At 46.8% G+C, this 14,064-nt stretch overlaps 1 protein-coding gene across 1 annotated transcript in view; it reads left to right on the top strand.

Moving 5' to 3' along the window:
* The first annotated feature begins 5,120 nt into the window (after positions 1-5,120).
* LOC122933767 (glycolipid transfer protein) overlaps positions 5,121-14,064 on the top strand; it is a 62,538-nt gene continuing 53,594 nt past the window's right edge. The window contains exon 1 of the mRNA XM_044288761.1: positions 5,121-5,302. Coding sequence (XP_044144696.1) covers positions 5,200-5,302 — 103 coding nt within the window. The 5' untranslated portion in view covers positions 5,121-5,199. The remainder of the gene's footprint in view (positions 5,303-14,064) is intronic.

The raw sequence follows: 14,064 nt of genomic DNA, 5'->3' as shown, positions 1-14,064 counted from the left end.
AATACCTGTGGAGACATGCAAAAAGCTGGTCTGCAATTATAGGAAGCGTTTGATTGCTGTAATAGCCAATAAAGGCTTTTCTATTGATTAATGAGAAGGGTATGAATAATTTTGGACTGGGCACTTTTTGCTCAAATCTAAATAAAAGCTGAGAATTTTTTTTCCACAATAATGCCTCTTGTACATCGTCTTATTATCTTTTGGGAGACACCTATAGCGGAGTAGAGGAGGGTCTATAGTATATAGAGGGAGGACTTGAGGAAAGTATATAATGTGTATATATAGGGAGGACTGGAGGAGGATATACAATGTATATAGAGGATGGACTGGAGGAGGGTATATAATGTATATAGAGGGAGGACTAGAGGGTATATAGTGTATATAGGAGGACTAGAGCAGGGAATAGCAGTGATATACCCTCCTCCAGTCTTCCCGATTCACACACATTATATATATATATATATATATATATATATATATATATATACATACATACACACACACACACACACACACACACACACACTATAGACCCCCCCTCTAGTCCTCCCTCTTTATACATTAGATATACTGATGCCCTCAGCTGGTTCTCGGACGTCATCTTCTCTCAGACTAACCTGCACAGCTTCTTGTGCAGTCCTGGACTCCACTCCATGGGCTCAATCAGAGTAGCAGTGCCACACTCTCTCTCCCTAAATCCCCCCCCCCCCCCCCAGTGGCCGTTCGTTACAGCGGGATCCCGGCTTCAGTCAGGGCTGGGCCCCCGCTGTAATCTTGAGCTTTTTATCAGCGCAGCATGTGCGGGTCTGTTCGTGTCCCCACAGTCCGCAGCAGAGACTGTAAAGACTTGCACATGCTGCGCTGAGGCAGCTCTTCTGTATAAAAATCGATGTGATGATATTTAAAAAAAATTAATATTGTTGAGTTGTAAAAGGGCAAATTAATCAAATTAATTTGATTAATCGTGCAGCCATACCCATCATGCAACCAAGGATAGCTGTGTAGCAGTTCAATCATTGAACTGCATAGGGTTGCAATGTGACTTGCATGTTGCCACAACCCAAGAATCGCCAAAAATCCAGCATTGTTCTTTTTGCAATTCTGGGGTCCCAGTCATGACACTGTAACGCTTCACTAGTACACAGCGATACAACCCCCCTAGGGCTTATGCACATAACCGTATGTATTTTTTGATCCGCAAAAAATACGGATAACGTCCATGTGCATTCCGTATTTTGCGCAACGGAACATCCGGCCCCTATTTCAGCGCTGGGGTCCTAGGTTCAAATCCGACCAAGGGCAACATCTGCATGGAGTTTGTATGTTCTCCCTATGTTTGCGTGGGTTTCCTCCGGTACTCCGGTTTCCTCCCACACTCCAAAGACATACTGATAGGGAACTTAGATTGTGAGCCACAATGGGGACAGTGTGATGCTAATGTCTGTAAAGTGCTGTGGAATATGTCAGTGCTATATAAGTGCATAAAATAAATAAATAATAGAAGTACTATCCTTGTCCGTAATGCTGACAATAATAGGACATGTTCTATTTATTTTTTTTGCAGAACAGACATATGGAAACGGAATGCACATGAAGTAACTTCTGGTTTGTTTGTTTTTGCGGACCCAATGAAATAATGGTTCCACATACGGTCTGCAAAATAAATGGAACTAACCCAGAAAGAAAATCTGTTCGTGTGCATGAGCCCTTTAAAGGGGTATTCCCATCTCTAGGATATGCCCCCATTTTCTGAACGAGAACGAAGCGGGGAGCGCTGTGGCTGAAGGACCCCGGATTTCCCAGGGTCCTTACCCCACTAGACGCTGCTCCCATAGAAGTGAATGGGAGTGCACTGCGCATGCGCGGCCCATGCTCCCATTCATTTCTATGGGGCAGACGGCAATAGCCGAGCCCCATACAAATGAATGGAGGGCTGGTGTGAATGCGCAGTGCGCCCTCCGTTCATTTCCCGGCTCCGTTCTCATTGTAGGTGCGGGTCCCAGCACCTATCAGACAATGGGGGCATATACTAGTGATATGCCCCCATTGTCTGAGATTGGAAAACCCCTTTAAGGGTATGTCCAAAGGAAGGATTCTGCTGTAAGTTTTCATGCAGACCTCCACTAGGCATGTGTCCCTCTTTTTGACTGAAGTCCCTCTTTGATCCTTAAATGTCCCTCTTTTTGAGCTGGGGAATTAGTGCATAAATGTGCATTGATTAATTTACTAAATTGCCCCTTACTAAAGTGTCTGTACGGTTTCTACCTGTATATTAGACCATACCATCATTATTTTGTGCAATTTGAACCTTGAAATATATATAATCTGATGATTTATGTGCTAATATTACAATAGATATTGAAGCGCAAGAACATTTTTGTCCCAGGGGCTCCACATGCTGTAACAAATTTAGGGAACTTATACTCGCCTAACCGATCCCCAGCTGCTATAGTTTTGATGGATGAATGCCTTCAGTGCATACATTGCTCTAGTGTGATCAAAGGTGAACATTTCACTCACCCGTATACAGGAGAGAAATTCAAAATAAATGTTTTTTTCGCATGTAACCGTAACTTTGTGGTTTATATCTTGAAGTGCCCCTGTGGACTTGTGTATGTCGGTGAGACTTCCACTAGGATGAAGGATCGTTTTTGCAAACACAAATCTACAATAAGAAAGAAAAATGGGTTACTTCCCATCCCATATCATTTTGATAAATGCCGACATACCATCTCCCAGTTGCGCTTCCAGATAATAGAGCACGTACCTTTGCCAAGGAGAGGTGGTGGCAGGGTTAAAATTCTCAAAAGAAGAGAAGCCTATTAGATCCATAGCCTGCAAACCCTGGAAACTAAAGGGTTAAATCGTGATTAGGATTTAAATAGCTTTCTTTAATGTGTGATGAGTCTTGCTAGTACTGCAGTCATCTTTTCAAAATGCTTTCCTTAGTTTTTTCCACAGAGAACTTGATTTACGTCAATAACTCCCATCATCTAGTATATTTGCCTTGTCGGGGCGTATGTTCACTATATAGTATAACGTATAGTGCATAATATAGCAGCGTTATTTTATCAATAAGTAATAATGTTTGTAATATCTGTATTATGGTGTCCTTTGTTTATAGGGTTGCTATGGTAACCTACATCACTTCCGACCCCATCGCGGGCTATTTAAATGTGTTTGTTGTTTGTTATCATTATGTTTGAAAAAGGCTCATAGTAGCCGAAACGCGTCACTTGCCTTCTGTATGTGACCATTAAATATTCCATTATTATTCTACTTTAGCGAGTGCCGGTCCTCTTTGTGCAAGTACGTGAGGTCTTACCCTGGACGCGCGCACCGCATCTCTGACATATGGAGTGCCGACTGTCTTCTCTCTATAGTTTTGATGGAGTCAGTAATTATGCTTTGGGAGGAGTTAGAGGCGTGGCCTAGTATGAAAAAACTGCCATAATGTGCGCCGCACGTATTGTCCCACTTTGCGATTATCAAAAGTTGGGAGGTATGACTAGGTTTAGCACCATTAACATGGTAACAGCGCTAAGCATGGACCTGTACATTCTAGACACATAGGGACATTTATCAAACTGGTGCAAAGGAAAACTGGCTTAGCTGCCCGTAGCAAACCAATCAGATTCTACTTTTCATTTTCCAAAGGCGATCTGAAAAATGAAAGGTGGAATCTTATTGGTTGCTATGGGCAACTGACCCAGTTTTCCTTTGCGCCAGTTTTATAAGTCTCCCCCACAGTCTTGAAAACTGCAAGGCAAAAATCCTCAGCCGCATAAAAAAAAAAAAGGAAAGCAGTCCTCAGTATGAACATACTCTAACTAGGGATCGACAGATTATTGGAAGTACCGATATTATCAACCGATATTCAGGATTTTGTACATTATCGGTATCAGCATCTAACCTTGACGATATACCGATAATGCATATAAAGCGAATACTAGTGAGTGCTTCCATTATGGAAGCGCGCACTAGTATGCATCGGGTGCCGGGAAGAAGCGCAGCAAGCGCTTACGATACTCACCCTCCCTGGTCTTCTTTGACGGGGCCCACACTGCACTGTCCTGACCCAGTACAGCGTCAAGACATAGAGCGCGCACTATGACCTGACGCTGCACGCTGTCAGGTGACAGTGCAGCGCGGGCCGGAGAAGACAGTGGAGCGAGACACCAGACCCGGAGATGAAGAGGAGCCGCGGCACAGGAGAGGTGAGGAGTTTTTTATTTTATTCATCTGAGGTCTGATAGGGGTTAATAAAGGTCTAATCTGAGGTCTATTAGGGGTTAATAATGGTCTGATCTGAGGTCTGATAGGGGTTAAAAATGGTCTGATCTGAGTTCTGATAGGGTTTAATAAAGGTCTGATAGGGGTTAATAATGGTCTGATCTGAGGTCTGATAGGGGTTAATAAAGGTCTGACCTGAGGTCTGATAGGGGTTAATAAATGGCTGATAGGGGTTAATAAAGTCAGTGAGGAGGTGGTATGGTGTGGAAATTGGCATTTGGCAGTAGTATATTATAAATTGACTACCAACTAAGGGCTTTATTCATCTATAATTTACATTTATAATATACTAGTGCCAAATGCAAATTTCCACCACCTCAGTGACTACCAACTAATATATATATATATATATATATATATATATATTATGAGATATAACATATCGGTATAAATTATCGGCTATCGGCCTGAGAAATCACAGATTACCGGTATCGGCTCTAAAAAATCAATATCGGTCGATCCCCAACAATAAAAACTTTCAGAGCAGCTGGTGACAACCGTGCCCTCTCTGCTACAGACAGCCTAGTGCCACTCTCCTGCCAGCTTGTAGTGTCAGAGGAAAGTGCTCATTCAATATTCATGACTAAACTTCGCTTCCATCTTAGCTCCTATTATTTATTCACAGACGTGAAAACAAGCGCCTCTCTCCGAGCGCCTACACCGCACCACTCAGCGGTGACAGACGAGCTCCCCAGACTCGCCCGGCCAGGTGACGTCATTGCCCCCAACGCTATTTTCTAATTGGCTGTTCATTGCCAAGCTGATTGGATGCGACGCATTCCAATAGCCCCGCCCCCTTAGTCAGCTGTGTGCTGAGAGTAGTAGAGTTCCGTGTTGGTGAGAGTCCTGGCAGTAGTGAGACCAGCAGCTTGACCGGCACCGTGAGCCTTTCACTGGGGCCTCATCATGGCTCTTCTTCTCCAGCACCAGTTCAAGCCATTACCTGCCGATAAGCAGATAGACACTTGCAGTTTCCTGGATTCCGTCTCTCACCTGCCTGCATTTTTCGGTAAGTGTTAGTCCTTGCTGAAATCTTAAAACTTTCTACCCTTTGTCAGAGATATTCGGTTATCTTGACAGGTTTTCCTATTGGCCTGTGTCTTTCCTGTCCTCTGACAGCACCCTTGTTTCCTGGGGAAAGATTATATTTGCTGCATTAATACACCTTTCACTAGATTAATATATTTCTTACAGGATTGTCTATTTAAAGACGTCAGAATTCTGGAATAAAGCCATAAAGTAATAATCATATAGTTTACCCCGTATTAATGATATGCCAGGAGACCGAACTATGGGATATTAAAGTAGATATAGTAGTCGTCTATTCCACTTGTGTATTACAGAATTGCCTGCCTAGCAATGTAGTTTAATAATTTACAGGAAATTTCTACTTCCCAAAAGTCCCTTCCAGACGAGCGATGTTAAAGGGAACCCGTCATCAGATTTGTAATCTGTTTTTTATATTTTAAGGGCTCTTTCACACTTGCGTTCTTTTCTTCCGGCATAGAGTTCCGTCGTCGGGGCTCTATGCCGGAAGAATCCTGATCAGTTTTATCCTAATGCATTCTGAATGGAGTGAAATCCGTTCAGGATGCATCAGGATGTCTTCAGTTCCGGAACGGAACGTTTTTTGGCCGGAGGAAATACCGCAGCATGCTGCGCTTTTTGCTCTGGCCAAAAATCCTGAAGACTTGCCGCAAGACCGGATCCGGAATTAATGCCCATTGAAAGGCATTGATCCGGATTCGGCCTTAAGCTAAACGTCGTTTCGGCGCATTGGCGGATCCGACGTTTAGCTTTTTCTCAATGGTTACCATGGCTGCCGGGACGCTAAAGTCCTGGCAGCCATGGTAAAGTGTAGTGGGGAGCGGGGGAGCAGCATACTTACCGTCCGTGCGGCTCCCGGGGCGCTCCAGAGTGACGTCAGGGCGCCCCACGCGCATAGATGACGTGATCGCATGGCACGTCATCCATGCGCATGGGACGCTCTGACGTCGTTCTGGAGCCGCGCGGACTGTAAGTATACCGCTCCCCCGCTCCCCGCTCCTACTATGGCAACCAGGACCTTAATAGCGTCCTGGCTGCCATAGTAACACTGAAAGCATTTTGAAGACGGATCAGTCTTCAAATGCTTTCAGTACACTTGTGTTTTTCCGGATCCGGCCTGTAATTCCGGCAAGTGGAGTACACGCAAGTGTGAAAGAGGCCTTAGCAATATGCTCCTAAGAGCCATTTTGCAGAACATTTTGAAAAAGTTGCTGACTTGACTGAAATGCGTAAACATGAAGTCACTAGAGCGTTTTCTCGCGGTTGCCAAGTCATGGAGTCGCCACCACCAGCTCTGATTGACATTCCCCCCCCCAGTTTGTCCACGTCATTGCTGGTACCTCTGAAATCATGCAAGTGTGCAGTATCTCCTTATACCCCTTGCTTGTCCTGACGTGCATAGTGAGCTGAGACGTATACACCTTGGCTTCAGAAGCTCACTGCGCATGCGCCAGAACCAGTGTGAAGTCTGACAGATACACAGGTGATAGATACAGAAGCATCACACACAATAGAGTGGATACCGCAGAGCCATCAACCTGTGTAAGTTTAACGCAGTCATTCGTGTTCATAGTAGGGCGCATATCAGGACAAGCGAGGGGAATTAGAAGTCGCTGTTCATCCCCCACAATTTCAGAGGTGCAAGTGATGAGGTGGACCAGCTGGGGGGATGTCAATCGGAGATGGAGGGGCGGACTTGTGGCATTGACTTTTGATATGACTGTAAGGCATGCTCAACCTGCGGCCCTCCAGCTGTTGCAAAACTACATCTCCCAGCATGCCTGAACAGCCTACAGCTATAAGCCTACAGCAGGGCATTCTGGGAATTCTAGTTTTACAACAGCTGGAGGGCCGCAGGTTGAGCATGCCTGCACTGTGATTGCAAAGAAAGTCCCTAAAGACTCCAGGTTAAGCATTTCGGTTAAGGCTACTTTCCACCTCATCACCACGACGGCTACAAGGAGATTGACCCCTGACCTCTGTAGGGGCAGGAACAGAGAGAGGGTTTAAATCCCCCCCTCCCACCACCAGCACCAGTGTTTCCTGTCCCTACAGAGGACAGGGGCAGAGAGAGTCTCCCTGCGGGGAGATGAAGAGAATGTAACATCCTGACACCTACCGGGTGTTCCCCCTGCCCTCCTGCGGTCCTCGTACTAACGCTGGGCAGGGGTGAAGGAGGGAGGACTCGCTCCATTACGATATGTGAGCCTGCTCCCGGGTCGCGTCTCCCGCCGGGCCTGTTTGGCTATCGCCGGGTGCGCGCCTAAGCGCTTCAGGAAAGCGGCAGACGTCACTTCCGGTGGACGAGGGAAGTGACGTCATTCAGAGGCGTCTCACATTCAAATTTTCGGCGCCAGCGGTGCCGAATGTCTCAGTGTACCGGCGTACATCGGAGCAGCGTGCAGTCATGTCGACCGAACCCCGCTCCCCTGGAGACCCTTCTGTGCCGCCTGCAGTAAGTTCCCCTGTGGGGAAGCGCTTTGTTCCACCCTGTTACTTGTTCCTAGACACTGTACCAGGTTGCCTGTTCCTCCTCCTCCACTTCTCTGGCTTGGGGCTTCTGTCTGTTAGTTCCATGCATACCTAGATGGCTAATGGGGGTTATTCTTCCCAGGTCGCTAAGGAGGCCCAAAAAAAATCAGAAAACAGTCAAAGTGTGTGTCCTGCCTTAAACGGCTTCCGGACGACTATCGCAAAAAGCTTTGCAAAGACTGCATCTCTAGCGTTATCGCTGAAGAACAACCTTCCTTCTTTAACGAATTAAGGTCCATGATCCATGAGGAAGTAAGAACCTCTTTATCCCAGATGCCTTCACCCAGGGATGCACCTCCACCAAAAAGACGTAGGGGTCCATCTCCTTCCTTATCAGACCCGGAGATGATAGAGGAAGACGCCTCATCATCTAGAGCCTGGGAGGACGAGGGGGCCTCCTCTGATATTGATACTTCGGAATCAGATAGAAGATTCTGCTTTTCATTGGATGAGATGCCAGATCTTCTAAAGGCGGTCCGGGCCACTATGGGGGTCGAAGAAACCCCTAGAGCCCACTCGGTCCAGGATGAGATGTTTGGGAGACTCAGGGTTAAAAAGACCCGGGTGTTCCCAATAAACGAGAACATACGAGATATGGTACTTGACGAGTGGTCCAACCCGGAAAAGAGGTTGGGGGTGTCCAGGTCCTTTAAGAACCGGCTATTGTTTGACTCAAGCGAAGCAAAAATTTTCAGTGAAACACCAAAGGTCGACATTCAAGTCGCAAAGGTCAATAAGAAGACTGCCTTGCCGTTCGAAGACACTTCTCAGCTGCGCGATCCCATGGATAGGAAGGCAGATAGCCTCCTAAAAAAATCGTGGGAAGCGGCGATGTTCACTTTAAAAACAAACATCGCAGCTACCTCAGTGGCAAGATCCATGAGGCTGTGGCTAGAGGAACTGGAATCTCACATCAGAGATAATACTTCCAGGGATGAGATCCTAAGGTCCCTCCCCCTATTGAAATCCGCCACAGCATTTATGGCAGACACCTCAGCCGAGTCTGTCAGATTTGCGGCAAAGGATGCAGGGCTCTCTAATGCGGCCCGCCGGGCCTTGTGGATGAAGAGCTGGTCAGGCGACAACACATCAAAGATGAAACTATGCTCCATCCCGTTCTCGGGGGAATATGTCTTTGGGCCCGTCCTAGACCGTATCCTGGAGAAAGCGGCAGACAAAAAAAAGGGGTTCCCAGAGGAGAGACCCTATAAAAGGAGATATCCTTTTCGGGCCCCCACCAGCCAGAATAGACCCTTTAAGGATAAAGGGAAGTCAGGACGCTGGAGTTACCCAAAAGGGGGCAGGGGTAGGAGCAACCCCTCCTCCTCCCAGAATAAGCCCTCGGACAAGCAGTGACGCCAGAGTTGGGGGGAGATTGAAGAATTTTCTGACTCCTTGGGAGTCCATTACCCGGAACCCTTGGGTTCGGGACATAATAAAATCCGGGTACCACATCGAACTTTCTTCATCTCCCCCAAACCGCTTTATTGTCACCAACCCAAGTTCCCCCAAAGTGCGCAAAAAGATTCTGCAAGGGGTCCAAGGTCTTCTGGCGACGAACGTGATAGTACAAGTCCCGTCAACACAGCAAAAGCAAGGGTTCTATTCGAACCTGTTTTTGGTAGAGAAAAAAGAGGGCTCATTCCGCACAATTATAAACTTGAAAGCCCTGAACAAGTTTGTCATTTATCGGAAGTTCAGGATGGAATCCCTGAAGTCCCTGATTCCGTTAATAGGGAGGAACGCCCTGATGTGCTCAGTAGACCTTCAGGACGCCTACTATCACGTCCCAATTCATCCAGAGTCACAAAGGTTCTTGAGGTTCGCCATCCAGGACCTCAAGGGAGTAACTCATCACTTCCAGTTTACGGCCCTCCCCTTTGGGATATCATCTGCACCCAGAGTGTTTACAAAGCTGGTAGTCGAGATGGTGGCCTCCCTGAGACACAAAGGTCTGGTGATTATACCGTACCTGGACGATTTCCTACTAATTGGGAATTCGGAGAACAAACTCAGAACAGACCTACAAACCTTCCTGTCTCTCACTCAAGATCTGGGTTGGTTGGTGAACATGAAAAAAATCGAACCTGGTGCCCTCCAGCACTATCCAGTTCTTGGGCGTCATCCTGGATTCCCGAACCCAGCATACCTTCCTTCCACCAGACAAGGTCAAAAACCTTCAATTACAGGCTCGACGTTTCCAGAACAGGAGGTCATGTCCCATAAGGGAAGCTATGAGCCTCCTGGGTCTTCTCTCGTCTTGTATCATGTCCGTCCCATGGAGTCAGGCCCACTTCCGATCCCTCCAAGCATGGATTCTCAGAACTTGGAACAAACAACAGTCCTCCTTGGATCACAAAGTTCTGATTCCCCTAGCGGTGAAGACCTCCCTGAATTGGTGGAGAAGCACAAGCAATCTGTCCTTAGGAGTTGCCTGGGAGAAGATTCCCTACATTCAAGTACTCACGGATGCAAGCGGAAAAGGATGGGGAGCGAAAGTAGGAGATCATTTGTTCCAAGGTTCCTGGAGTCCAACAATCCGCTCTCAGTCCTCCAATTTCAGAGAGCTGGAAGCAGTCTGGAAAGCCCTGAGGGCTGCAGAGACCCTTCTGGTGGGTCAGCACGTAAAGATCCTTTCAGACAACACGACGACGGTGGCTTATCTCTCTCACCAGGGAGGTACGAGATCGGAGAAACTGATGTCTATTGCAAGAAAGATCTTCAACTGGGCAGAATCCCATGTGAGTTCTATCTCCGCAATTCACCTAAAAGGAATACTGAACGTAGAAGCAGACTATCTCAGTCGCCAGTCAATAGATCATACCGAGTGGTCCCTGAATCAAGAAGTATTTCAGGTTTTGGCAGAAAGATGGGGCACCCCACAAGTGGATCTGTTCGCCTCCAAAAAGAACGCGAAGGTACCAACGTTCTGTTCGCTAAACCCACGGGACAATCCCTGGGCGCTGGATGCGCTGACGATTCATTGGGACTGGGATCTCAGTTATGCATTCCCACCTTTGCCTCTACTTCCCAGGATAATCCAGAAACTCTACCTAGAAGATACGACACTAATTCTAATAGCCCCCTATTGGCCGAAAAGGAGCTGGTTCTCTTCTTTAAAAAATCTATCAGTAGAGGATCCATGGCCTCTTCCCTCCAGGAGGGACCTGCTTCACCAGGGGCCAATCCTACACCCAGATCCGAGCTTCCTCAGGTTATCAGCATGGATCCTGAGGTCCAGTGGTTGAGGTCCCAGGGGCTCTCAGACCGAGTGATAGCCACCCTAAAAGCGAGTAGAAAGAAGGTTACCTTCTCAATTTACTTAAAGATCTGGAAGAGATTCTGTACCTGGATGGGCAACCCTGCCCCAAATTTAGAGCCGCCAAATTTTTTGAAAATCTTGGACTTCCTCCAGCAGGGGCTTGAATTAGGTCTTAGACCCTCTACCCTGAGGGTACAGGTCTCGGCACTTGCCTGCTTCTTTGATCAAGACCTAGCCAGTCATCGCTGGATTAAAAGATTCATGAGAGCTGCCTCCCGACTACGTCCCTCTCTAAAATCTAGGATCCCCAACTGGGACCTCAATACGGTACTCACTGGCTTGACTCTTGCTCCGTTTGAGCCCCTATCTAGTTGTTCCACCAAACATCTATCGCTTAAGACTGCATTCTTGGTGGCCATCACGTCCGCAAGAAGGCTAGGCGAGATCCAAGCACTATCGATACAGGAACCCTATCTCCGTATCACCGATGACAGAATCATTCTTAAGTTAGATCCGGGTTTTTTGCCAAAAGTGGTATCAGATTTCCACCGTAACCAGGAGATAGTCTTACCCTCCTTTTGCAGTAATCCCTCTAATACTAGGGAATCTAGCTTCCACTCTCTAGATGTAAGACGTTCGGTCTTACGGTATCTCGAGGTATCAAAAGGTTTCCGCAAATCCAGCAACCTGTTTGTCTTATTCTCAGGTAAGAATAAGGGTCAAAAAGCCTCCAGGTCCTCCTTAGCACGGTGGATAAAGGACTCTATTTCCATCTCCTATGAGTCCCAAGGTCTGTCGTGCCCCCCAAATTTGAGAGCTCACTCTACCCGGGCTATGTCCTCCTCCCAGGCCGAGCGGGCCGGAGCTTCTCTTGAGGAGATCTGTAAAGCTGCTACTTGGTCTAACATCCACACCTTTACTAAACACTATAGGTTAGACCTATCTACTTCAGACTTGTCTTTTGGACGTAAGGTCCTTCAGGCGGTCGTCCCCCCCTAAGCTATAATTTTTTATATCTCCTTGTAGCCGTCGTGGTGATGAGGTGGAAAGCCGGAATTAGACTTACCGGTAATTCAGTTTCCACGAGATCACCACGACGGCACATATATTCCCTACCCTTCCTTAGTCTTACCTGGGAGGTTATGAAGTAATACCCTCTCGGTTCATTAATTTTCTGTTCTCACCACTTATTTCTGTCTCTGTAATTTTGGACACACTGGTGCTGGTGGTGGGAGGGGGGGATTTAAACCCTCTCTCTGTTCCTGCCCCTACAGAGGTCAGGGGTCAATCTCCTTGTAGCCGTCGTGGTGATCTCGTGGAAACTGAATTACCGGTAAGTCTAATTCCGGCTTTCACACTTGCGGCAGAGTGATCCGGCAAGCAGTTCCGTCGCCGGAACTGCCTGCCAGATCAGGCAAAACGCATGCCAACTGATGGCATTTGTAAGACCGATCAGTCAGAAAATTGCATTAAAATGCCAGATCCGTCTTTCCGTGGTCATCCGGCAAAACGGATTCAGCATTTATACATGGCATTTATTCGGCTCTGGCATTCTGGTATTTTGAATGCCGGATCCGGCACTAATACATTCCTATGGAAAAAAAATGCCGGATCTGGCATTCAGGCAAGTCTTCAGTTTTTTTTCGCCGGAGATAAAACCGTAGCATGCTAGGCACGGTTTTCTCTTTTGCCTGATCAGTCAAAAAGACTGAACTGAAGACATCCTGAACAGATTACTCTCCATTCAGAATGCATGGGGATATGCCTGATCAGTTCTTTTCCGGAATTGAGCCCTTTTGACGGAACTCGTGCTGGAAAAGAAAAACGCTAGTGTGAAAGTACCCTAAGTCAGCAACTTTTTCAAAATGACATCTACAAAATGGCTCTGAGATCAGTTTAGTGGATAACAGGGGGAATGGAAAATGTATGAGGTGAGCAGTGGGGTCATGTAATTTAGTGATCAATCTGAAGATATGTTCCCTTTAAACCTGTCCGTGTTCAACAGACACATTTTGAGATGGACTACACATGGATGTCATCCGTGTGCTGTCCATTTTTATTATGCATCCATCGGGGGAGCTTTATAAAAACTGGTATAAAGGAAAACTGGCTCAGTTGCTCATAGCGACCAATCAGATTCCACATTTAATTTCCCAAAGGAGCTCTGAGAAATATAAAATGGAATCTGATTGGTTGCTATGGGCAACTAAGCCAGTTCTACTTTATACCAGTTTTGATAAATCTCCCCCACTTGAATTAGTAAGTCTTGTCCATAAGGCTTTCTCTGCACACACGGATGGTCTGAATTGGCCCATTGACTATAGTGGGTCCGTGTTCAGTCCGTGTGCTGTCTGTTCTACAATCAGACGGCACTCGGATGTGAAAATAACTCATCTGAATTAGCCCTGAGCAATGTAAGGTGAATCTGTTGGCACTCTATTGTCATGCTGAGGCAAGACTTCTGTTTGCTCACATGGTAAGCCTCTGTGCCTCCAGTTTTAGGCTGGGTTCACACCTGATCATATTCGATAAGCGCTTTTTACAGGCGTTTTTATTGGGCCTATTTTGGGGCGTTTTTGTATTTTGGAAACACGTGTAGTACGCGTGTTTGTGAGATTGACCACAAAGGCATCCAATGAATCTATGGGCGGGAACGCGCGTCAATACGCCCCAAAGAAGCTTCTGTACTTCTTGGGGCGTAGGGCGTTTTACAGCACGTTTGTACGCGCTGTAAAACGCTCAGGTGAGAACCATGCCCATAGGGAAACATGGGTTTTTGCCTGTTGAGCGTTTTACAGCGCTTAGGAGCGCGCTGTAAAACGCTCAGGTGTGAAACTAGCCTTAGGCCTCATACACACGACCGTTGCAGTGTTTGTGGTTCACAATACATGGATACTGGCCAAGAGCCTGAAGCGATCTTAAAACAAACA

This window comes from Bufo gargarizans, chromosome 1, assembly GCF_014858855.1.
Source record: "Bufo gargarizans isolate SCDJY-AF-19 chromosome 1, ASM1485885v1, whole genome shotgun sequence".
Classification (NCBI taxonomy): Eukaryota; Metazoa; Chordata; class Amphibia; order Anura; family Bufonidae; genus Bufo; species Bufo gargarizans.
Note: the sequence above shows the minus strand (reverse complement) of the source record. Positions and strands in the feature narration are given on the sequence as shown.